This window comes from Sinocyclocheilus anshuiensis, unplaced genomic scaffold, assembly GCF_001515605.1.
Source record: "Sinocyclocheilus anshuiensis isolate Anshui unplaced genomic scaffold, SAMN03320099.WGS_v1.1 scaffold101, whole genome shotgun sequence".
NCBI classification, from domain to species: Eukaryota; Metazoa; Chordata; class Actinopteri; order Cypriniformes; family Cyprinidae; genus Sinocyclocheilus; species Sinocyclocheilus anshuiensis.
Genome location: NW_015540892.1, coordinates 1175091 through 1202694, shown reverse-complemented (window position 1 = coordinate 1202694; position 27604 = coordinate 1175091). Strand labels below are relative to the sequence as shown.

At 37.9% G+C, this 27604-nt stretch overlaps 1 protein-coding gene across 4 annotated transcripts in view; it reads right to left on the bottom strand.

Annotated features, from left to right (window-relative positions):
* agap1 (ArfGAP with GTPase domain, ankyrin repeat and PH domain 1) overlaps positions 1-27604 on the bottom strand; it is a 143179-nt gene that overhangs the window by 15703 nt on the left and 99872 nt on the right. For 2 of the 4 annotated variants that reach the window (XM_016486609.1, XM_016486610.1), the window contains 5 exons: positions 24943-25104; positions 14672-14746; positions 10053-10207; positions 9085-9175; positions 8678-8900 (listed from right to left, as the gene is read on the bottom strand). In XM_016486609.1, coding sequence (XP_016342095.1) covers positions 8678-8900; positions 9085-9175; positions 10053-10207; positions 14672-14746; positions 24943-25104 — 706 coding nt within the window. The remainder of the gene's footprint in view (positions 1-8677; positions 8901-9084; positions 9176-10052; positions 10208-14671; positions 14747-24942; positions 25105-27604) is intronic. The other 2 variants (XM_016486612.1, XM_016486613.1) reach the window with 1 other exon arrangement.

Genomic DNA, 27604 nt, shown 5'->3' with positions numbered 1-27604 from the left:
GCCATGCAAATATATACACATTATTTATTCTGTATTAAACTGGACAAAAAAATAGACGATGTGATGATTCAGGCATTAAATGCCCTCTTGCTTCATATTATCAGTCCTCCTCATAATATGCTGCGCTCTGATTGGCTCTTGTCAGCCAGTTTAATGTCAATAGTAAATTGGAAGGCTTGTTAACCTAGTTGGGACATGATTACGGGCAATGGTAGGCAGTCATGTAAAAAATAATGTCTATTAGCCTAATCTAATCAAGAAGTCCTTTTACAGATGAATTAGAACAGGGCAGCCAATTATTTGAAACATTTGCGCAGCGCTTTCTGTCAGTGAAAGAGAGAAAGGCAAGGAGAGACAGTTACACCGAGAGCTGTTTAACATGCAGGCCATGAGTTGGCTCATATCACCGGTCTTCTCGGAGGGAAGAGGTCAGAGGCTGACCATCACAGGATCAGCTAGTTAATGCTGAAGAAATGGACCTCCGTGAATGCCTGACGGCACTGACAGGATAACGCTGGTGAAAGGAAGAAAAGGAAATGACAGAAACAATGTGTATGGTACATATTCAAATCTGAAATGTGATTTTTCTTCTTTCCTTCCCCACAAAGAGAAAGTTCAGCGAGTAAGCGGCTCATGGGACATTAATAGCCCATCGCTCTCAGTCTACGTCTGGATTTGAGGAAGAATGAAACCCAGCAGGTCTCCCCAACTCACCCCCCTCATCCTAGTCCCCAGGGCCCAATCTGATCTCAGCTTTGGGGACGCACACCTGCACCCCGGCCCAGATTAAGAGCCGGGTCTAATTTGAAATCTGTTAGCTCTGCCCTTTCAGAGACCGATATCTGGCCATAAAGAGGCTCTTTTTTAGCCACTTACTGCTGAATTATTATAGGCCAGGCATTGCTCATGATGACGCATGTGGCTACGGGAGTCAGGCGGTGTGTGGAGCTCAATATCTCAGCTGTCTGATGGAGGTAAGACCCCTCTAGAACAGACTACCCTCATGTAGAACACAAAGTCTTCACTCAAAGTCCTTTTTATAATGATATCTATTGTGTATAGAGGTGTCGCAATATACCGTTATTGATGATAACCGTGATATTTAAAAAGAAATATTGATATGTTAACACTACACATACAATAATACCATAAAAAGTCCCACATAGCAGGTGACGATACTGCATCTGAATGCTGGTTGACACCAGTCATAAAATAGATGACAACACATTGTGTAGCTAGCTACTGCTGCCGCACAATATCATGTTAGAGGAAGTGACAGACATAAGCAAGAAACTCGACGCATACCCGGAAAAAGTTAGCTAGCAATTCTTGGAGTTTTTGGTTTCTGTAAAAAAAATAAAAAAAAGACAAGGTGCAGATCAACAAGTGCAAATGGAGCAATAGCACCAACCTGTTCAACCACCTTCATCATCCTGTAGATTTCACCATGGTTGAGAAAGTAAGTTTGTTAGCAAGTTGGTTAGTTTGCTATCTCTGAGACAGGAAATGTTACATTAGGTCTTATTTGTATTGTTACAGCTTAGTTATCACAAAATTGGACTTATAGTAGTTATCATTGTATTTTTTTCCTTTTCAAAATTTCGATAGATATCACAATAATATAGAGCACTGCAGTAAAAACATTTTTGTAAGCAAACCCGGAAGTTACCATCACATTGGTTCCCCCGACAAAAGGAAAATGTTTTTTTTCCATTGGCTTTTTGGATTATTGCAGAAAATAAGCTGTGTGACCAACAAAAGTTTACAAATCTTACACATTTGGTTCATTATGATGATCTTAATGGTTCAAGTTTTATGCATTTTGAAGCTTAAAGGGATAGTCCACCCAAAAATTAAAATTCTGTCAGACATTAATAGCCCATCGCTCTCAGTCTACGTCTGGATTTGAGGAAGAATGAAACCCAGCAGGTCTCCCCAACTCACCCCCCTCATCCTAGTCCCCAGGGCCCAATCTGATCTCAGCTTTGGGGACGCACACCTGCACCCCGGCCCAGATTAAGAGCCGGGTCTAATTTGAAATCTGTTAGCTCTGCCCTTTCAGAGACCGATATCTGGCCATAAAGAGGCTCTTTTTTAGCCACTTACTGCTGAATTATTATAGGCCAGGCATTGCTCATGATGACGCATGTGGCTACGGGAGTCAGGCGGTGTGTGGAGCTCAATATCTCAGCTGTCTGATGGAGGTAAGACCCCTCTAGAACAGACTACCCTCATGTAGAACACAAAGTCTTCACTCAAAGTCCTTTTTATAATGATATCTATTGTGTATAGAGGTGTCGCAATATACCGTTATTGATGATAACCGTGATATTTAAAAAGAAATATTGATATGTTAACACTACACATACAATAATACCATAAAAAGTCCCACATAGCAGGTGACGATACTGCATCTGAATGCTGGTTGACACCAGTCATAAAATAGATGACAACACATTGTGTAGCTAGCTACTGCTGCCGCACAATATCATGTTAGAGGAAGTGACAGACATAAGCAAGAAACTCGACGCATACCCGGAAAAAGTTAGCTAGCAATTCTTGGAGTTTTTGGTTTCTGTAAAAAAAATAAAAAAAAGACAAGGTGCAGATCAACAAGTGCAAATGGAGCAATAGCACCAACCTGTTCAACCACCTTCATCATCCTGTAGATTTCACCATGGTTGAGAAAGTAAGTTTGTTAGCAAGTTGGTTAGTTTGCTATCTCTGAGACAGGAAATGTTACATTAGGTCTTATTTGTATTGTTACAGCTTAGTTATCACAAAATTGGACTTATAGTAGTTATCATTGTATTTTTTTCCTTTTCAAAATTTCGATAGATATCACAATAATATAGAGCACTGCAGTAAAAACATTTTTGTAAGCAAACCCGGAAGTTACCATCACATTGGTTCCCCCGACAAAAGGAAAATGTTTTTTTTCCATTGGCTTTTTGGATTATTGCAGAAAATAAGCTGTGTGACCAACAAAAGTTTACAAATCTTACACATTTGGTTCATTATGATGATCTTAATGGTTCAAGTTTTATGCATTTTGAAGCTTAAAGGGATAGTCCACCCAAAAATTAAAATTCTGTCATTAATTACTCACCCTCATGCTGTTCCAAACCCGTAAGACCTCCGTAAGACCTTCATCTTCGGAACACAAATTAAGATATTTTTGATGCATTCCGAGAGCTCTCTGACCCTCCCATAGACAGCAAGGATCCTTACACAATCAAGGCTCAGAAACGTAGCAAGGAGGTTGTTAAAATAATCCATGTGGCATCAGTGGTTCAACCAAAACTTTACGAAGCTATGAGAATACTTTTTGTGCGCAAAGAAAACAAAAATAATGACTTTATTCAACAATTAGTTTCCTCCACGTCACCCTATAGCGCCATTTTGGAGAGGAGAGTATCACATACGTAAACAATGTATGCTGTTCTGTGTCAGCAGCACCGTATGCGGATACGTTGTTTCCGCCTTGATCTGAACATAAACAACGTATTTGCATACATACGTTGCATATGTTGTTTACGTATGTGATACTCTCCTCTCCAAAATGGCGCTATAGGGTGACGCGGAGAAGACGCATTGTTGAATTAAGTCTTTATTTTTGTTTTCTTTGTGCACAAAAAGTATTCTCGTAGCTTCGTAAAGTTACGGTTGAACCACTGATGTCACATGGATTATTTTAACGATCTCCTTGTTAGGTTTCCCTTTACATACAGTACACTTGCCAAAATTAAAAAGTTAAAAACAGGCTATACTCAAACTACACCATTGTCACATGACTTTAATATCACCATCATTAAGCTTTTGACAACTCTTTCAATGTTTATCTTAAAAAAAAATCTTCCATCAAATTCTGAGTTAGAATAGTTTGCAAGAGTGCGATTATAAACACATCCCATTTAGCCACTTGCTAGCAACTGCCATTTTCAAGACTGATGTATAATATGTTGTAGAATAAAATGTGAAAATATCCAGACCTTGCGTCAACCACATACCTTATTTAATCCACTGAACCAAAAAGCCATTCAAAACAACCTACTGACTTCAGAAAAATGAAACCAGAGGTGCTAAAATTCTAACTTGTTTGCAGGTTTTGGCATACAAAAATACATCATCCCTGAAGCATATCATAATTTCTTTTGGACTCAATAATCATGCAGTGAAATATAGTGAGTGATGTCGCAAAAGCCCTACTGTGTAAAAAAAGTTTTGCGCCATTACACTCAGATAACATGGGAAAACAAGTATATCACTAACATTCACCTGGAACAAAGGGGTGTGTGCATCACGTACACAATGCATGTATTTCACACTAAGATATTCACGCTTGGTGACAGGCTGTGAAACGTCAGAATGTTGCTGAGGGTTGGCAGTGTGAGATGCCAGCGAGCGCCACCCTCCCAATAAGTCACCACGAGGCGCAATTAGCAAAACTGTCACTCCTACCCTGCCTGGGCCGGTAATACAGACCGGCATCGAGTGTGTGAGGCAAGGGAGTGGGGGCTCTGGTGTCCATGGCAGCACCACACTAATTAAAAAAATGAGACTGCAACATGGCCTAGCTGCCACCAAAGAGCACTCATGCCAAAACCTATCGCCTACAAGAGAGTGTGCGTCGATGTGCGCGTGTGGTCAAACAGTCCCAAAATTAAGCCCATAGCTGTGTCTTTGAGTGACCTCATAGACTTTTAAAGGCAGTGGAGGTGTGAATTTATCACAGGCAGTAAAAGGTTAATGGGTATGTTTAGAGATTCTCTCGGGCTCTATCATACCTAATGGCCAAGCAGCCCATGAAGCAACAGGAAGAAACTTTCCCTTTGCTTCGAAGTAAACGGTTAAATACAGAAAACAAGTTTTTATGGCTAAATAATCATTGATTTTTTTTTTTAACTAATTTATCTATAGTTCTTAAAAGCTACAATTTTTGTATAGATTCGCAAGAATTATCCCTATTGAGCAATAAGAACAAAAAATACAAATATTTTTTTTAGTCATTTAGGGATGCACATTTTTCTGTATTAACATTTTGGATGAAAATGATTAGGCAATAACTGTTATGCTAAATCAAACAACAGATAAATAGCCAACTTTAAAATTTGAAATAAATTAAAAATAAAACACTAAAAAATTAAATCAATTGTTGTAAATGCTACAATCGGTTTTAGGCATCAGGGTCAATCCATTTCAAGTGGTCCAATGGAGCTCGCTTGACCATTTTTAATTTTCCTCATTTGGTTTTGCAATACATAGAGGTAATTATTATAAAAAAAAGTTTTTAAACTTTAGAATTTTTTTGATTTACTAAACATTAGGTGCGTGTTAATAGGGGGATATTAGATAATAATAGGGGAAATTAAATAATAGGGTAAATTAGCATAAACAAGAAAAAAAATAAATATCGACAGATATGATAAACAATAGGGCATCAGTAGTCAGATTCTTTGTTTAGCCAAACTAAAGATTTTCAGCTACTTTCTTCCTGTCAGCCATGTAACGCTTTCAACCTCTAAAAAAATGTCTCTCACTTTGCTTTTTTTTCCCGTGTGAATGGACCCTAAGAATGGCATTTTTCTACCATTATTTTTGACAATTTTGACAACACTGAGATAACATGCTAGTGTTCTGTTTACAACCATACAACTGTATCCTTGTAGGGCGGGGTTTTGAAAATAGGGGTGTGTCCAAATCAGTAAATGATTAAGAACGGCTAACATACAGCACCTTTAATTCAGCTCTAGACATTCTCTCAAAAGACAATTAACAGAGAGTGCTGGAAGAAGAAGCAAAGGTTGTCAAGGCTAAATGCTAAACAAAACCGTATAGACACAGCTTGGTCAAGAAGAAAAAGGGGAAAAGAGTTTCTCTTGTCGGATTCAGGTGGGCTGTCTGAGTGTGAGCAGTCCCAAACATAATTCCAGCCTGCGGAAAGAGGGATGATACATGCGGAGACAGAGGTGTGGAAGACAGCGTCTCTCTTCCCCCTTACCTCCAGCTCACACCCCCCAAACAGACCCCTAATTGAAAGACGAGAGTAGCCCAGACCTTGACAGGCGGGAGGTCAGTCTAATTGCTGCTGGCCATATTTAACATTAAGATAATCAGCCCATTAATTACCCTTTGGATCATTAAATCAGTCGCTTGCAAAATGAAATTTCGAGCTCTATTACTCACTTGAGAGACCACGAGGGAGGGTTTTCATTTATCAGCCACCAATCCTGGATGCAGAGCGCACACACCAATGCCCGAGCTGTTCACCAGGACACAAGCTCGCTGAATATCAGCATTTAGCGACAAGACAACACTTCAGAGTCTCAGTGCTGAGACATGCTAATCGAGAAGACCATGAATTTCATATGCATCGGAAACAAATCATGTCGATAACTCAATATTTTCAGAGATGTAAAGAGAATATGCATTAGATTATATTCTTATTTCAGATTTCACACATTTATTATGGTTAAATGTGCTCTTATCAAATCAGATTGAAGCCAGTTGGACGGTTACAAGCTAAATCAATTCAACTGCCCAGTTAAAGACGGGAAGACAGAAAATTACACGCAACAGAGCACTGACAAAATCACATGCGTGCACGATCACAGGGTGTATAACGTAGTCTTTAAAATGCAAGTCTAATTCTACATGATTCTCAGTGATTTCAAGTATCACTGATTTTTTTAGGTTTTTTATCTGACAGAAATTGAATCTTTTAAAAAAAGTAAATAATAATACTTTTTATAATAATAATAACAATTTTTAGACAGCATTGATCAAAAATGTAAAATAACATCTTAATTTTCAGCAGCCATTAGTATTGGTCACATGATCGCTCAGAAATCATTCTAATAGGTTGATTTGGTGCTCAAAAAACATTTCTTATCAATAGCTCAAAGTTGCCATCCAGATTTTGCGTGGTTTATTATTGACAGAGAATATTCGTAAAAAAAAAAAAAACATTGAGAAATTTGCTGTTTCCAGCCTGATTCCATCCAATTGGCTTTTTACCGATACAATGATATGTGCAATGACACCATCACTAAAAAAAATATATATTTTGTTGTATCGCAAAAAAATTTGCCCTTGAGCCGTTACCATACATAATTTCATGTACAGCGTAAATTATATAGGCTAGTAGCCTATCTGTTCTTAATCTCTTGGAAACAAAACAAACCCCATTTCTCGAAAAAAGTGTTTCCAAACAAATTTTTGCGACATTTGAAGTAACAATATAAAATGTCATGTGTCGAGTTTTTTTTGTATTTTGTTATTGTCATGTGACACCACATTTATTTGCGTTAAAGCCCCTTTTCTCGACAAAAAGTGTTTCCAAACAAATGTTTGACATTTGAAGTAACAATATAAAATTTATGCACTAAAGTTAAATGGAAAAAGATTGTGCCGACACTCTTTTTCGTTTTTTTTTTTTTACCTTATATCTTCACTGCTTAGCCTATAAATGTATTACACAGCAACTATTAATGTCACTAAGTAAAAGCCAGTTCCAGTCAAAAACATGAAGGAATCAAACTGAATTACACTTCGTCTATTTCAGCAGGAGTATTGAGGATGAGTAGAGAGATGACTGCAGGGCTGTGTCAAGTGACTGAGGTTAATTGAGATAATATTGACCCTCTCTGTAATCTCCTCTTCCCACTCAGGGGGCCACATGGCTTCACATACATAAATAAACAGCTACATGAGGAACTATAATCGCATTAGCACATCGACAACGGGCGGCAGAAAATGCCGGATCCATATCGAAAGATTTTCGGAGCGGAGGGGAGTAATTAAAAGGTGCTTCAGGTGACTAATGAGGCCAGCGTGGAATGGGAAGTCGATATTTTGGTGGCCAGCAGTCAGCACTAATTTGTTATGATGGCTGGTGGGACTAAAGCCTCTCTGCCGATAATTACGCTGCTAAAGATGGAGGAGCAAGGAAAAGGAAAAATCTGATTTTAGGTTTTTCCACAGAACTCCACACACATATGCCATAAGGCGGATTGAAAAAATGACAAATATCAACTGCTGGACTGCTAAGAAAATATGTTTATGTCATGGAAAAGAGTGTGTTTTCCAGGGTTCCTACACATTTTCCATTTTAAAATTTCATATTTTCCCTGTAGATTTTTATGGTTGATACGCTTTTACACGTTCACTGACTGCATAATTTTTTTTATATTGTTATATATAGTTTTAAAATAATATTGTCACTTATCAAATTTATTCAGAATTTAAATTATTTAAATTATTTTCAGCATTATATTCAATATATAGTACAGTCATCTGTATATTAAATTTCTCTGGCGCAGCGCAAACCCACTGTCACATGTTCACTGCATGCACTGGTTTTCTAGAAGTGATAACATGCTTACATGATGAGAAGAAACCTAACATGCTTTATAACCTGCGTATATTCACCTGCTTATATGACAACTGCTTGAAACTGTAATTGTGGTTTGATGATGCATGATCACCAAACAGCAAAGAAAAATCATGGTGGTACTCACTCCTCTACGCTAATGTTTTTAAAAAAAGTAAAAATCAGCACCTTGTTTACATGAAGTGCAAATAATGACAGAAATGATATTGATAAATAGAATGCATTGATTTTGAGAAAAGCCTAAACAGATACTTGTTTGAAAGAGGAAATTATGTAAATGCGTACCTGTTGGCATCAGGGGCAGGCTTTAGGCGTCCTTGAGCATTGGCTTCCCACACACTATTAGCCAACTCATTGCCGATGGCTGACATGACCTTGATGAGCTCTAGAGGCCACTCGTCCAGGTCCAAAGAGCGGACACGAGACAGGTGAGTACCCAGGTTGCGATGAATGCCTGAACATTCTATACAGATCAAAGCCCCCAGGTTCAGACTGGCCCAATCAGGGTCTAAAAAGCCAGATAAACAGAGACAGAAACAGTCCTTTAGTTTATATACAGCATAACCACACACATACCCTATTTTTTCCATATGGAATGACAGAGATGGACATTCTGGGTGTTCAGTACATCATTAAATCATAATGTACATAACAAAAGGTACATGCAGATCTCAGTTTATAACAAAACTCACTCTGGGCTTCACAATCCACACAGCGCGTGTTTCCTCTCATGTTCCTGACAGACTGCAGCGCGATGGCTTCTGATTGGCTGCTCAGACGAGACTGTGGGCACATTCACGCAAGTTAAAGTTTATTTGAATGGTAATGACTTATAAAGCATATTATGAAGCATCATTAGACAATTCTGGCTACACAGCAACATGTCACCCTGCATTTCATGCTGAAATGAGATTCAAAAGCAGGGAAACTAAACGAAAAGAATAGAGGCACTCGGTAGAAGGTCCAGGGAAATGCAATTTGCCCTGGCCTGAGGCATAAACACACAGTGGGTTGAGAGTTAAGACTGTAGCTGTGAAGCAGGAATGTAATACTGCAAAAAGGTAATATTAGAACGAAAGTAATTACAATTTCTAAATGTGTGCATGAATGCATGTATGATATACATACTGTTTAGTCATATGTAAATATATTCATACAATAAGGAGGTGTATAATTTTAATTATCTTTTGGGCATGATACATCATCAGCACTTTGATAAAAAGAATGTCAGCAAATGAGGAGATCCATAGAAAATTTTAGAGAAGGAAAAAAACATACATTATTATTATCATCATTATAATTATTTTTACTTGAAAGTTTTTTTGTTTGTTTTATTTTGTTTTACTCGTAAGGTTAACTATAAAACTTCTTTGGAATATTCTTTGCAAAAAGTGTTATGAAAATAATTTTTGTCTTTAATACTGTGTTGGATCACATTACTTTGGAAAACAAATGTTTTTCTTTTATCAACAAGAAATGCAGCAGTTTAAAAAAATTTATAAAAATGAATCATGTAGTAGTTTTTTTTTTTAGCATTTTTATTCCCTTATGATATTTTTTACTTTATACTCCCCCATCCCTGTATAGAAGAGGTGTATTCAGATTACTGTATGTATGAATTTATATTCATACTGTATGTATGAATATGTACATTTTCTACCTTCTGTTTGTTGCTTTCACAGGACTGTAGACTCGCCAGTATCTGGCTCTCAATAGCCTGAACCCATGCGTCCCGCTCCTCATAGGACGTTGCCTCAAAATTCCAGGTCTGTCCCGTCAGAGAAACGATGATGAACTCAAAGTTGTCCTCTTGTTCTAGATCAGATGGGAGAAAATAGTCAAGATGATTACTAATCAACAGCTACAACAACAGAGAAGCCGCATTTTCCCATTAAGTAATGCACGTGATCTTTGAATATTTCGGTCTTTTTCTGTTTGTTTGTTTTGAATTTACAATTTTCTCAGTGCATCTTAATAAAATTATATGAATGAATAACTCAAACACTTTAGTTGTACTGTTCTAGAATAAAATTCACAAGGACGGATTCTCGCCCCTGTAGAGCACCTGTTAGCTGCGGGACACACTCCGCAAACCCCTGACCTGGGGGGCTTGCCCCGCGACCCTTGTCAGGATATGCCACTAATTACAAACCAGACCAGACCAGAGTCCCGATCTTTCCAACCGTGTGGCTGGTCCCATCCACAACGCTCCCTAGGCAAACTGACATATGGATCTGCTATCCAGGGCCCTGGTTAGGTTAATGGGCCAATCACGAGACAATTAGGAAAATGTGTGTGTGTGTGAGAGTGAGTGAGAGTGAGAGCAAGAGCCCCCTTTTCAAGACTTTATCTCTGGAGTTTGAATATGGAGACATGGAAGGAGGTTATTTAACGGCACTGAGGGTCAACATTTGGAAAGTGTTAGGAACAAAAGGCCATTGACTGGGTGATCAGAGGGGACAGCAATGGAAGGGGCACGCAGATGGCTCGAACAGAGAACCTGCATTGATGAGATGTGGTGGTGTGTCACAATCAAAGGGATTCCACCCGAAACACGATCTGAGGCAGAAAGAGATCACACACTTTACACATTCTGTTTATAATTTACTCTGGAGGGGCAATTACATAATGAAGAAGTAATCAGGGAAGTAATACCCCTCCACACACACACAAAAGAGGCATCCCTAAGGCCAAAATGCCACACGAAGTGGAAAACCCCACACTCCCGATGGCATCTGAAGGGCCAATGAGAAACAGGAACAGGAAACAACCTGGAAACTCTGCCATTCTAGTATAAACTCTACAATATAATCTCTCACGAACAGCTGGTATCCCTGGAAGATAAACCTACACTACCAGTCAAAAGTGTGGAATAATTCAGATTTCCTGATGCTCTGGAAAGATTTTTTTATGCTCAACAAGGGTGATCAAAAATACAGTATACAACAACAGAGAAGCCGCATTTTCCCATTAAGTAATGCACGTGATCTTTGAATATTTCGGTCTTTTTCTGTTTGTTTGTTTTGAATTTACAATTTTCTCAGTGCATCTTAATAAAATTATATGAATGAATAACTCAAACACTTTAGTTGTACTGTTCTAGAATAAAATTCACAAGGACGGATTCTCGCCCCTGTAGAGCACCTGTTAGCTGCGGGACACACTCCGCAAACCCCTGACCTGGGGGGCTTGCCCCGCGACCCTTGTCAGGATATGCCACTAATTACAAACCAGACCAGACCAGAGTCCCGATCTTTCCAACCGTGTGGCTGGTCCCATCCACAACGCTCCCTAGGCAAACTGACATATGGATCTGCTATCCAGGGCCCTGGTTAGGTTAATGGGCCAATCACGAGACAATTAGGAAAATGTGTGTGTGTGTGAGAGTGAGTGAGAGTGAGAGCAAGAGCCCCCTTTTCAAGACTTTATCTCTGGAGTTTGAATATGGAGACATGGAAGGAGGTTATTTAACGGCACTGAGGGTCAACATTTGGAAAGTGTTAGGAACAAAAGGCCATTGACTGGGTGATCAGAGGGGACAGCAATGGAAGGGGCACGCAGATGGCTCGAACAGAGAACCTGCATTGATGAGATGTGGTGGTGTGTCACAATCAAAGGGATTCCACCCGAAACACGATCTGAGGCAGAAAGAGATCACACACTTTACACATTCTGTTTATAATTTACTCTGGAGGGGCAATTACATAATGAAGAAGTAATCAGGGAAGTAATACCCCTCCACACACACACAAAAGAGGCATCCCTAAGGCCAAAATGCCACACGAAGTGGAAAACCCCACACTCCCGATGGCATCTGAAGGGCCAATGAGAAACAGGAACAGGAAACAACCTGGAAACTCTGCCATTCTAGTATAAACTCTACAATATAATCTCTCACGAACAGCTGGTATCCCTGGAAGATAAACCTACACTACCAGTCAAAAGTGTGGAATAATTCAGATTTCCTGATGCTCTGGAAAGATTTTTTTATGCTCAACAAGGGTGATCAAAAATACAGTAAAATTGTGAAATATTATTATAATTTAAAATAACTGTTTTCTATTTAAGTATATCTTAAAATGTAATTTATTTCTGTTTGCAAAGCTGAATTTTCAGCAGCCCTTACTCCAGTTCAGTGTCACATGATCCTTCTGAAATCACTCTAATATGCTGATTTGATGCTCAAGTAACATTTCTTATTATTATCAATGATATGATGACAACAGAAGTGACAGAAGCAAGCAAATACGGGAGCCAAGAGGGCTCACACTTTGTATATCCACAGTCTGAGCTTTCTCTCACGCAGACACAGAACATACATGTTCTAACCATACATTCCAGAAGGCTGTTGGCTGTAGTCTTTGCAGTGTGTTCAAAAGCAACTTTTCGGCCCAGACACAGGCAATATGATGCAACACACCAGTCAGTTTTTGTCGATACTAGTTCTTTGATGTCGGTTTGGTGTGTCTGGGCCTTAAGTGGGAAGTTCTTGCTAGAATAAGCAGTAATGTGGTCCAGATTTTATGCTGATAGTCTGGCTCTGTGAATCAATCATTCATCTAAAAGCAAGTTAAAAACAAATTTATCAATTGTATTCATAGCTTATTTGTTCTTCTTCACATTAACAAGTCTTTAACCCCCATTTGTCTGTGAGAGTTCTCTTCCAGCTATACAATGTTCTGAGACAGCTCTTTGAATATTCTCCCTGTGAGGCCATTTCACAAGTTTAATCAGCGGGAAATCTGTGCAGCCACACCATTTCCTCTCCTTCAGTCAATCGCAGGCCTAATTGGACTCCTATCATACAAGTCATATTAAAGGTCCCGCCCTCACCCCTGTAAAAGAGCCTTGTGTTCAAATCCCAAAATTCCTCCCTTTACGGAAAGACATGCTTGGCAGCCGGAGTGCTTAAACCTTTCTGGCCTCAGAAAAGGGATCTGTAGGAAAGAGATCTTTCCTGTTCTGGTTCAAAGGAACAAGCAGAAATTAGAAAATGTGCTCATTTACAGAAAAAGTCAACTCAAAACATCAACAAAAAGTGACTGGGGAGTCTGGGCCTATTATTTATTCATTTAAAGGTTTTTTTATTAACATTTGCAAGGTTTGGGGGCTGGTGGGATCACTGGAGCATCCCAGCCTAGATTAGACCCACCCTTCAAAGGCACCGGGCCCTCTGGGGTCAGCAGCAATGTTCTCACCCTAATTAAATCGCAGTGCTGTTGGGGAGAGGGCGGTATTTGACAATTATGAAAAGCAACAATGCAGAAAGACGATATTTGGAGGCAAATATGAAGATTGGCTCCGCCTCCTCCCCTTAGCACACAATTAATAAGAAAACAATTGTGTAATACAAAAACTGCGATGACAGGGCATCAGGCTGCCACCCCTCCCCTCTATTTCGCCCTTAAACTTTAAAATGGGGCAGCTATCATTCATCGGGTGCCTGGTACTGCTCTCAATATTCCACAAGCCACTAATAGGGCAATCATTATGTTTCGCACAATTTAGACTGAAAGTATCCAATTACTTTCATGCTTTTCTATTCTTGCGCTGTAATATTGCAGCGGCAAGGAAATTTGTGAACTCTGACACAGGCAACCTTTACTGACAAACGGCACACAATCAACTCGAAAAGCAAGAATGCAGCGTGAACAGAAATGAGGCAGGGGGTGTTACCTCCACACAGCCCAGACGGCAGTGCTCGGGGGTACGGTGGAAGAGTTGAATGGTTGGAAACACAAATTAACCGAGCGAAATGTCAAAGCACACAGTATTGCTTTGTGACACAGGTCATTAATTCCCATATTATCCCCTCCCCTTTCAAGCATCCAGCATTAATAACCTGGCAAATATTACAGGAGTTATTCACATCCAGGGAAAAATGGGAACAAATAAATAAAGCAGAGGAGGGGTGGAGTCACGGGAAAGGGGGCGTAGGAAGGGGAGTGGCCAAAGCGAACGTCACCTCCCACAATGAGTCCAATATCACCAAATGACACCATCCAATTTACCATCACTGCACTAAATCATCGAAACTCAAACACGACACTTTCACACGTACAAACACGATTATGGAAGCAAAGCATCATTTTGCAAATCGTTACATGCTCTAAAAAAAAGGTAAGTGCCGTGCAGGGAGTGTTGCGGGGGTGAATGGTCAGGGAGGACAGAAGGATAAAGCATAATCATGGGGTCTCAGCACATGTGTAAGGGGCTTGTCTGAAAATAAAAGAGGGGTACGCTGACTTCCCCCTCGGTCTGTTTTCTGGAGCTAGTTACCTTCAGCGTTGGAGGCACTGCTGTAAATGTTGCGCAGACTACCAACGCGATTTAGTTTCCATGCCCTATGTTTGGCTGCATCCGATGACAGGCAGAGGAATAGGTGGAGAGAAAGAAAAAAAAAAGAAAAAAAACAAATGAAAGGAGTGGAGAACGTAGAAGAGCCACAAAGATAAATATTTGGGAAATGAACAGGAAGTATCACAGAAGTGAAATAGAAATGACTGAGAAAGGCAGGTTGAAAACAAAGGATGAACTGCAGTCAGCAGTTAAAAGTGCAAATGTTCAAACAAATGAGAATTATACAGAAATGTTTCATTGGCTAATGAAGTCATTGGGTTTGAAGCAGGGGTTGAAAACATATTGCATTAGGTTAAAAAGGCATAATAATGCACCGTTTGAGTGGAAAACTGCAAGACAAAACAGGTTATTTTAAATGTTATCAAGTAGAGTGTCTAAATGAAAAATAAAGATGAATTAATAAATGTGTGCATTTCATAAAATATGAAAAAAAAAGAGTAGAGTAAAGAGTGTTTTTGTCAACTATGGCACTTTTGGCCCTGTAGACACTAGTATAATTTCTCCACTAACAATGTCTAATAGTAAACATAAATGCATCACAAGATTCTAATTTTATCTTAATGTAAAATTCCCACCACCATGCAATTCCAACACACCAAATCATGCACTGTCTTTAACAGCATTCTGTGATGGAAATGACAATGGTGTAAGTGACGCATTGTAACATTTGCATAACTTGACAAATTTACTGTCTGACTGGAAATGTTCACAAAAATACTGTTCACGTTATATTTACTTTCTTAGTAAAAACACTTAAATACTTGAGATGACGTTTATATATAAACTTCGATAATCTTTATGCATTTTGTATTTGCACATCTTATAATCAATGTGTTTATTTCACCATGTGTTTGTTTATTTCACACTTGTTTGAATGTTGAAATTTTCATATTTTAAGACTGAAAGTCTGGAACTGGGACATGGGTAAAACAAACAAACAAAAAACTATTAAGAGTACTTAAGAGAGAAAAAGGTGAAGGCACGGTGAAAATTCCCAAGAAGGTTTAATTTAAAAAAAAAAAAAGAAAGAAAATACTAACAGAAAGATGCCCCATTTTAAAATAATAGTAATAAAAAATGAAATCTGTTCCCTAAAACAAATTATTCTAAAATTACTGTGATATGCAAAATCCAGTTTAAATAATTTCTTTCTCAGTTCACTGTGTTCATAGGTCTAGTCTCGTTTCTTTAAATAACTGCTAATTTCCCAGCTGTGCTGACAACTGACCTGAAGTCACTTCGGCTCAATGCAGTCTCACTCTTTTCCCCCTTAGGCCAAAGGGGACATTTGTTACACAACAGTAATCCTGGAAAAACAATCCCATCCAGTCCTTTCCATGTGCACAGCATCAGAGAGGAAAAAAAACTACAATAACGTGGCCCAGAATCAAGCTCTTTTCCACACAATAGACTCTGTAAAATCTGTATGCGATAGATTTACTCTGTCTTATTGTCTGCGTGCCACGCTTGATCCCCCACACAAACCATTCTTCGCCTTCTAATAACATCAGTTCCATGAATGTTGGCTCTTAATATCTCTCACTCTCATTTGTAGGTCTTAAAAGTCATTTCAAAACGGCTTTTGTTGATCACAGAGAGCAACTTTTAGTTTAAGATATAAATGGTCCTTTTTCCATACCATTAGGAAGCCATAAGACCATCTTCACTTTGTTCCTGTCAGTAACAGCACAGAGCTGTTCACCTGCAGAATGCTTTAATTAAACGTTGCAGACACGTGCCAGACCGATTCCAGCTGAGGACACCTGTTAGGCCCCGCCATCTTCTGGAATGTCTTTCTCTTTCTGGCTGCTGCTTAAAACGTATCGCCTTCCTGAGGTATCCATGTCTTTGTGGGATCATCAAGGCATCCATGAGTCTCCCGCTGTCCCTGTGCAGTGCAGAGCCCACCGCGTCTGCCTGATCCGGTTTCAAAGGCTCTCACATTCTCCTGCTCTCATCAAACGTAGTAATTACTTAACAAGGGCCACTTAGGGCCCTACAGCTCAGCGGTAATTGATAAACTGTGATCGTCCGTGCAGTAAGTTTGCCATTTGAGTGGTGGGCTTTCAGCAGCCCTCTGTGGGGGAGATGCGAGGAGTGTAAAAATGCACGGCGTGCTGGGATCCATTGATCTTCAGGGGGATAAAAGAAGAACGTGTGTGAGAAGACTTTGTCTCGGTGAAAGGAGAAGAGCAGGTGAGCTGAAATTAGAGAAAGACCCCTGAACTGCCATAATGTTAGCTGAGAATCATCAGCATGTTGAGATTGTGTGCATTCAGGGACACATTTCTAAAACGATTCTCCTAAAACAGTAACAACCAGCATTTAAAGGTGACATATCATGAAAATCGGACTTTTCCAGGTTTTAAGTGCTATAATCAGGTCCCCGGTGCATCTACCAACCAAGGAAACGTGAAAAAGATTAACCCAGTAACTTTGTTTTGGTAAGCCTTTTTCTGCAAGCATCTGAAAAAACGAGCACGTCTGATTTCGCTCCCTTGGTGACGTGGCAAAGGGATCTCATTATAATATTACCGCCCCTTAATCTGCACGTTTCCACCCATGGCGCCGTCATTTTGATTTCGCTGTGCTTCGGATGTGTGCACTCAGAAAACCATATATCAGTTTAAACTAATATGGTTTAAAAAGCATGATTTCAGCGCGATAAACATGATAATCAGAACCAAAACAGATGATTTTTTAGCAGGTTCATGGCGCAGCTCTATTCTGGAAAAGGGGGTGGGGAGCAGCAGCTCATTTGCATTTAAAGAGACAGGCCCGAAAAACAGCGTGTTTCTGCTTCCACTCAAAATAGATATAATATCATTTCAAAATGATATAATAAATGATCTGTGGAGTATTTGGAGCTGAAACTTCACAGACACATTCTGGGGACACCAGAGACTTATATTACATATTGTAAAAAGGGGCATAATATGCCTCCTTTAAGATGAAAGAACTTAAAGACAACTGTACAATGTCTTTATCACAGCCAAATTAATCCATTGCTAAAGTAACATTATCAAAGTGACTATATCAAGAGAGTCTTACAAATGGAGTGTGTCATTTTTACTTATGCATAATATTTTGAGGTGGCTGATTTGAGATCTAAACTAGTAACTCAAAGGTTGAAGGATCAAAATATCAGTGTGTCTATGAGTGTATTTTAAGCATACTTTGGATAAAAGCTTCAGCTAAATAACAAAAGTAAAATACCAAAACCAGCTTATTGTATATTGGTGAATCTTACGGAAACATCTTTAGGTCATATTTCACCTCAAAATCAAAAGAATTTATAATATATTGCGTAAAGAAAATGAAGCAAATTAAGCTTTTAAAGCACTGTGAGATCATTTTGATGAGAATTTAAAGGAACAGTACTACCGAAAACAAGCATATTTCATGATAATATTTGAATTGTGACTGCTATGGACTTTGCATATTGTGTAGGGAACAGACCAAAATTATGACCAAAGTCATAAGCCATCCATAATCCATGATTTAATGACTGAATCACTTCATCAGTGTTTTGAAAACAAGCTTCAACTTGTTTTGAACATGAGAGCTGGATCAATCTGATTTTGTGAATGAATCACTCAGGCTAGTTTTAAAAACTGGGTTCAATCAATTCATTGAAGAGACGTGTGCACTGTGCACAGCAACTTGTTCTCAAATAAACTCATGAATGTACCAAGGACAGTTAGGGCAGATGTCAGGATTTTTTATGAGTTACTTAAATTTCAGTTTGTTCCACAAACTAAGTTACCACATGACTTCATAAGAGTTGAGATATAGCTCTTGCAACATTATTTTGCATTTTTGAACTCCAAGCCTCATATGAAAGAACAGGTACGTGTGTGTGAGTTCTATAAAACACTACGAGCACAGTACCTGACCATGAAAGTATGTGTGTGTTATTTAAAACACTATGAGCGCGGTACCTGGCTGGTGGAGCTCATGAATAACAGAGAGGCTGACAGCCTTATCCCTCAGCAGGCCCGCGGCGTGACAGCACTCCCCGGCCCCACGCACAAGTGCTTAATGGCTAAATTGGGAGACTGTTACTAATCGCTTATTGAATAATGAAAGTGACACAGCTGATAAAAGATTTCAATACTGTAGATTATTTATAATATTTCACTTAAGTGCCTGCCTGACGAATGGGGGCTGGGGAAGAGGCCTGGGCAGCGTCTGACAACGTTCAACCTTTTCAAAAAACGTGAATCAGGGCAAGACAAAGTGGCTCTCCAGGGTTAGGAAAAAGAAAAGGGAGGAGGGAGGATAGGGAAAGAGTAAAAGAAAGATAGTGATGGCGAGAAATAAAGAGGGGGTGAGTGAGGTACATTAATGTAACCCCATTTCTCATAGAAAAATTACCGACCCCTACAGGTCAGAAACGACAAGAAAAATCTCTTTGTTTCAATACAAAAAAATATGAATCCTTCTTCTTCTTTATATTTTCAAATATGAAATGTTTTAAACAGGTCTCCTACAGTAAAGAAAGAAATAGGATAAATTTTCATATAACCCCAGAATATCAATCATAATAATCACAGCTTCATCAACAGATTGTGTGTGTGTGTTTTTTTTGTTGTTGTTGTAATTTTTACATTTTTAAAGAGTTTTTTAAAAAATTTTTCAGATTACACTGGAAAATCAAATGTTAGGTTTAGAGATTTACCATCCAAGACTAAGGCCCAATCCCAATTCTACCCCTTAGCCCTTCCCCTTTCCCCAACCCCTCTGTTTCGCGCGTTCACGTGAAGGGGTAGGGGTGTCATGAGCTGTGCGATATCTGATGTGTGTGTGTGTGTGTCAGTAAGCAGCATTCTTAATATAGAACGGTAATTAAAAGCTCTAATTCACTCCAGCACACCAGTATAGGTGTGTGTATTGTAGGAGCTAGACGACGTATGATGACGTGTGACGGCATAGTAGTGGTGTCCCAATTCTTAGGGGAATATTTTCACCCCTACCCCTTGACACTTTGTTTCAAGGGACAAGGGGAAGGGGTAGGCGGAGGGGTAGGGTAAGGGGAAGGGGTATAAAATAGAATTGGGATTGGGCCTAAATAACATCTTTGCACAATGTTCATGTATCTGCCTTCTACAACCTAAGGACTATCGGGGTTCTAATTTCCCATGATTCCACTCTTCCATGACCACATGGTGGCACCATAGAGAGAATTAAGTGGAACAGATGGTCTCTCAAAACTCTCAAATGCTAACGTCATGATAGAGATGGTGCATCAGATCAGTGGTTCTCAATTGGTTTTGCTACAATTCCCAGATTTTACACTGAACATCAAATGGCAATCCAACATAGAAAGAAAGTAAAAAATGCTATAAAATCAAACATCGTGTTACTATGAAAATTAACTAGCAAAATTATTGTGCATTTTAACATACACTACCATTCAAAAGTTTGGGGTTGGTAAATTTTTTTTTTAATGGAAGTCTCTTATGCTCACCTAGGCTACACTTATTTGAGGAAAAATACAGTAAAAACAGTTATGAAATATTATTATAATTTAAAATAGCTGTTTTCTATGTTAGTATATTTTGAAGTGTAATTTATTCCTGTAATGGTAAAGCTGAATTTTTCAGCATTTTCCTCCAGTCCCAAGTGTCACATGATCCTGTTGCTTAATGTTTTTGTGGAAACGGGGATACACATTTTTTTTAGGATTCATTGATGAATGAAATGCTTTTTTTTTAATAGAAATCTTTAGTAACACTATAAATGTCTTTACTGTCACTTTTGATGAATTTCATGCATTCTTGCTGAATAAAAGTATTAATTTCTTGAAAAAAAAATTTCTGATCCCAAAAGGTAGTATATGCTATACAATAATTTTTTAATGCTAAAATATAATTTATATTATAAAATTTAGTACACAAAACATTGCAGTGTGTGTATAGTGCAAGCTTAGTCTTGGCTTTGCTTTATCTTATTTTGCATAGTTTGAAACTGTCATGGAACCTGTGTTTGTTTTTGTCTTATTTGACTTGCTTCTACCAAGTGACCAGAATCTGAACCAAAATGCTGCCTGACACCTATATATTTTACTATCTTATCTATGCATTGTAAGAGAAAACATTTTCCTATGTGTATTCAGTCAAAGCCACTGCTTATACATGATTCATTTTGTCAATCTTACATGAGTTACAGAGATCTCCTTGGCATTGTTTTTCTGTTCTGTCCGGTAACAGATCTGTGACCCATTTTTTGGGTCACAACCCCCTAGATGAGAACCACTGAATGCATAAATGTATGGTATTTAAAACTGCTTGAAATATGCTGATTAAATTTCATTCGGATACACACTGAATGTAACACACTGATGTGTATACATACATTCATACATACTCTTCCCTCACTGACAATATATTGGCCCCCTTTGGGAGAGGATCAATAAGGGTGATTGGGAACATTTTAAACAAGCATTGATCCTCAGCTCTCAAGAGGCTGTGGCCACCCACACAAGCGCAGTCTAATTAATCACACACTCTCTGAGCTGACACACACTCATCCATCATTCCTACATCATTCCTCTCTCACACAAACATACACAGACGACCTTACAACACTTTAGAACTGTATTCTCACACTGTCAAGAGGTTATGAACTACTTACTGTAAACCCATTTACACCAAGTGCTACTGTTTGGTATAAATGCATACACGAAATTGTAAAAATGTAGCAAGGCATATCCATGAAATCCTAAATATTACGTATTCCTCATTCAAGATTTTTTTTTAAAGTTGCTAAATAAATAAATGTTTAGGTCCATTTGTTTATCCACATTTTTCAAAGAATAATACAAGTTTGTTACTGGACACTTTTGATAAATATTGAAATATTATTACAGCTTAAAATAACAGTTTTCTATTTTAATACATTCTAAAGTTTTATTTATTTCAAAGATGGCAAAGCTGAATTTTCAGCATCATTACTCCAGTCATAAGTGTCACATGATCCTTCAGAATTCATTCTAATATGCTGATTTTTTTGCAACAATGTAAAAGTCTTTAGCGTCACTTTTAACTCATTTATTAATTGAATGCACCCTTGCTGAATAAAGGTTAATTAAAAAAAACACAAAAACATACCGACACCAAACTTTTGAACGGTAGTGTGTTACTGAGGCCGGATAATAAAATAAATACAAATACCTATCCATTGTGTCAGAATGGTGGCTGCAGTGATGAGTGGAGTCTGTGCGTGTGTGAGTGACAAACGGCGTTTAACTGGCTTGTCTGTGTGAGTGTGTAATAATCACTCAGCATATTTCTCTTGCTCCACGCAGGCCTGTCAGCTGCCTGATCCATACTGACAGCAGGAAACATATTACACATCTGCTGCTCAGAAACATCTGTTCCACTGCACCGTCACAGCAGACACAACTTCACTGCATGACGGTGTGTGCTCGCTTGCGTTTATGTGTGTGTGTGTGTGTGTGTGTGACAGCAGCAGTGTATGCAGCTTACGGTGTTAGTATACATGCTGGAATATGGGAAGGCTTCTTTGATTATAATCAAATGTACAGTGAATGTATATGGGCCATTCTACAGAACTGGTCCAAAGTCAGAGTTGGAAACGTCTTGAAAAAAAATATATTTTCCCAAAAAATTTGTATGTATGCAAATTGTATAATATCCAAGGTACACATTTCTAGTAATTGTGCAGTTAATTCTCATATTGCATTTTCAGAAAGTTTTCCCCAAATTTGTCACTACCGAAACACAGTAATAAGAATTCAATTAGAAGGGTTATATTGACCTATTAAGATTTTGCTTACATCTAGATTGTAAATATATTTTTTTGCCATTTTATAAAAAAAATTTCAGAGGTAAATCAATAACAATTACAATTTTAACAATATTTCAAGTGTAATTTATTAGATTTGTTGTATTTTGAATCAATTTTTTCTTTGTAAAAGGCAAAAAGTTAATCATACTGATTTCAAAGTTAAGGATTCATTAGTTTGAATATACATTGAACCAAAAACTATCATAACATCTTAGCTGATAATTCAGCATACTTTTATTTCTGACAAAACATCCCATGTTTCGGTAATGACAGCATATTTTCGGTAGTTACAGTAATGCTTTGGTAGCAACCACATCACATTACAGAATTTTAACTCGCATACTAAAACACTACTAAAACATACTAAAATACAAAAAAAATTGCAAAACTGTACTAAAATTTTGTTTATTTCCTCCAAATATGAGGATTATGTGTTCCCTTTTGACACTACCGAAACAATGATGACATGTTTTGGTAGTGACTGTTTCGGTAGTGATAATTCTATGGGACAACAGCCAAAAAAATGTATGAAAAATGTCACTACTGAAACGCCACCAAATGTTTCGGTAGTGACAATTTTAGATCTTTTTGAACCTAGCTCAAAGATGCTAATCAGCACATGGTTAGCTAGCACAGTTCTGAACAGTGGTATACATATAAAAACTAAATGTTATGGAATAACTCCCAAAAAGTGTGCTTAATTAAAAAAAAAAAAAAAAAGGTGTTCGGTAGTGAATTTTTCAGATTTTTCAGACTTTTGAACACATTTACCTCAAAATTCTGAGGCCTATCTACTCACACCTTGTAGCTATGAGAGAGAGGGACACTGGAATATTTGCGGATCATAAATTTATGGGTGTGGTTAAAATCAGTCTCAGCCAATGGACTAAAACACTGTTTCAGGGAGTGACATGAAAAATGCAGTGAAGTTGAATCAAAAAGATACTTTTAAAAACAACAATGGAAAAAAATACAAAAATATTATTTCAATATCATTTTCATACAGTAAGTTGAAATTTAGGGGTTAGGGTTTGAGACAGCCACCTCCCAACTGAAAGTACCCAATAAATGATGATTTTATATATATTAAGCTTACTAATATTTTAATGATTATTGTGGGTTTCAATAGATATTAGAAATACCTTAATAAACATCGAAGATTTAATTACTTAAATGCTTTTTAAATTGTTTTTTTGGTTGTGGGACAGCAGTTTGCACCAATTCTGTAGAATGGCCCATATATACTGTAACACTATTCAAAATGTCTGCTGTTCTTCATTTTTCTAATTTAATAATTTGTTCATAAATTATATAAAATAAATTCTGCAGTATAAATAAAGTGTAGTAGACAGCAATTTTGACAAGATAAAAACAGTCACTTTTCTTGTCTGAAGAACTTTAGCAGCTTTAATAATACCTCTACTGAAAAATGTCAAAAACGCTGTTCTATTGCATTTTTTTAAATCACTGACTTTTTGTCTTTTTGAAGTAAATATATTTAAATTTAATGTATTATTTCATTTAATTATATTTTTATAATGATTAACGTTCAAATACCTACACAAGTTAAATAGTCAAATGGAGTGTGTAATAGAGATTTTCCTATGGGGTTTTTCAATTTATGAGAAAAATAAAGCCTGTGGTAAACATAACTTGACGATACTTCTACGTTTTGTTCTACAACGTAAATTACACACATCCATACCCAAAACAAACATTTTGAAGCAGTTATGTTCATTTTTGAAAACGTATGTTTTTAATAAGTAACTAGATAAGAACGTTTGTGCTGCGAGTGTGTGCAGTTTACATTGTAGAACAAAACGTAGAAGTATCATCAAGTTATGTTTACCACAGGCTTTATTTTACTCATAAATTGAAAAACCCCATTATAAAACCCCATAGGAAAATCTCGAAGGAACCCACGGCGAATTACTCTTCTGGGTTCTGACATCATAGTTCCCCCACTCTATAGCAAATTACATTAATTTTTGCTCATTAAAGTTTTCAGGTATTAGTACTGACTATTGAAATATTGGCATCATATGAATACTAATTTGATTAGTGACCTAGAAATGCAGCACCATTGAATTTTCTATTTGTTTCCAGGTTTAAACAGGTTTTAAATGTACAATTCTTCTGAGTGGACTTTTCTGCAATAGCTTTTCACACTCACCCACATATTACTCACCCTGTGAAACATCATATAACATTTGCATTTAGATATGAGAGAATGTTAATGATTGTTTAAGAATCAATGCATTACAGTGGTTCTTAGGAACATGGCTGAATTTATAGACCAAGGGACGATCAGCAGAGGTCTGACCAGATCTGAGAGGAAGAGAAGACTACAGATGGAGTGGGACAGAGACAGGAATTACCTTCTGCATTTCCAGAGAAGCCGTCCACCTTGAAGTTGCTGGTGCTCTTCTTCCTCCTGTGTTTTTTGCGGTTGGCGTGAGGCGATGGAGGCGGGTCCATCTTAGGACTGGCGGTACTGGATATGCTTGGACTGGAGCACACAGAATCTCCCAGACCGGTATCTGGACACAAAGAGAGAGATTGATGTAAACATTCAGCTCTATTTTACCACATGCATATTGAATATTCTGTGGTGTCTGCTCTGGTTTAAATGATAGAGCGCTCGCGTTCGTGTGAGGCCAGTTCTGACTGGCGTTTGGCTGGATTCTCCGGCTCAGGCTATCAGAAGGCTGCTTCACTTTTCATAAGCGGCACTGACAGCTGTGACTAGCGGCAGAATAAAATAACATTCAGTTCACATCAATATCAGGCGGAGTGAAAGCGCTGATGTGGGGAGGGGGTGGGGGGGTGTTCAGGCTGGCACTGAGCATGCTCCCAGCGCCGCGCATCAGCAGACAGCCCCAAGGACGGCCGTAACTTATTTTACAATCGTCTAGTCTCAGCTCAAGTGGAAAACGTGACAACTTATCTCTGCTGACAAGATGGCATCCCAAAGTGAACAATTAACCACCTCGTTCTAACAGCCCCTTTGTCCGAGCTCTCCCTCTCACACACACCTCAACGTCAAATACACTTTTCCCTCTCCCTCATATTCTCCATCCTTGTCTTCTCAAGCTCAATGCTTTCTCAAAAAGTCATTAATTCGTCTGCTATAATTCTGGCAGACATTCAGTCACAGCCAGTTTGCTTTTAGGTTTTGTTTTAAAGAATATCCAGTTACTTCGGAAGAGAGAAGGAGCAACACAACACATACATTATCATGGAATAATCCACTTCAAGGCAAAGGCTAAATGTCTGTCATCCTTTATGGAGAATGATACAAACTAAAACAAACTAGCGAGTGATTCTTGTGGGTGGTTGCCAGGTCATTGTAAAAAAAACTGTGTTTTTAGGATCAATGACATGAAACTATTTTTTTTTTTTGGTCCAGACCTATTATTTATGTAAAGATATATTAAAAGTGCAATTTATACAAACAATGACTTGAATAGACCTGATCTCTGATGAGTGTGTTTTAAATTTCAGAATTAAAATTCATGTTAATATTTTTTTTCAGGGGGAAAAAACGTCAGGGTGATAACAACCTCCCTGATACAATTAAAAATTTAAAAATAATTCATATTATTTTGCACCTTAAATATATTTTAAATAATTTTTTTAAATAATTATTAAATTGCATACACTCACATGTATTCATGAATTAAATGAAAAGATATATATATATATATATTACATTTTAATTGGTTACGCCACATGACATTTTTCATTTAATGTACACTACAGTTCAAAAAGTTTGCATTCAGAAAGATTTTATTTAATTAATTAATTTACTTTTATTCTGCAAGGATGTATTAAATACATGAAAAGTGACAGTAAAGACATTTTTAATGTTAGAAAAGATTTCTATTTCAAATAAGGGCTGTTCTTTTAAACATTCTATTTATTAAAAAAAATCCTTGAGCACCAAATAGGCATTTTCGCATGATTTCTGAAAAATCATGTGACACTGAAGACTGGCTGCTGAAAATCATTACATTTTAAAATATATTAACATATGTAACCATAATTTGTCTTGGTGTGTATAAGAGTCTTCTTTCAAAAACATTCAAAAAAAGAAAAGAAAAAACAAAAACACCATTACCAACCCCTTTTGAACAGCAGTGTAAACCCGCTGAAAATAATATGCAAGTTTTTCAAAACTATGAATGCAACATGAATACAAAGAGTACATATCTAGCTATGTGGGCCATTACTAGCTTGGAAACGACAGAAGGATGAAGAGACATCCCTATGTAAAACAAAACAAAACAAAAAAACAAGAGCATTAATCAACAAGTTGGGTGACATGACATCAGTGCGGCCAGGAACTTATCTTAAGGCGGGTCGAACTAAAAGCATGTACCCCAGAGCACCTAAACACAGCAGTGGTAATCAAAGAGACACTCATTACTTCTGCTGCTGCTTGTCTCTCATTATTAAGCGAAAGAGAGGGAGGATCAAGAATAGCCACAGAGGGAGGGACAGAGGGGATATTTTTATGTGCAACTGTCTGCTTGGAGCTAAGGATGCTCCAGGTAAAGAGACAGGGATGTCACTGCCTTTCCCATGCCCTCAAGACAACATGGAGTGAGACAAAAAGACACAGAGAGCCCGATCACTGGAGGGGATCTTATCTCCTTTAAATGGACTTGGCTTTGTTTCCTCTGGAATAAAAGAGCTCATTACTGAGGCTGTGTTTCTCAAATGACAGCCATGTCCAGTCAGGACGAGTCTGCTCTGATGTGATCCAACTCATTCAGACGGCACACAGCCAAGTGTCAACCACTGTAGCTCTTTTCAACTTTGACCCTCTTACAATTACACTTTAAAGGCATCTGTAGTTTTAAATGATCTCAGTTCAAACCAGCTCAGTTTATTTTGTGTAAAAAGCACAAGGTTGTCAGTATGTGTTTAGTCACAAGAATTGCATTGTGGGAAATTAATTAGCAAGCTTACTTTTAGACCACAAAAAAAAAAAAAATTCCTGCTGATTTGCAAGCATCAAAAATGTTTTGGATTGTA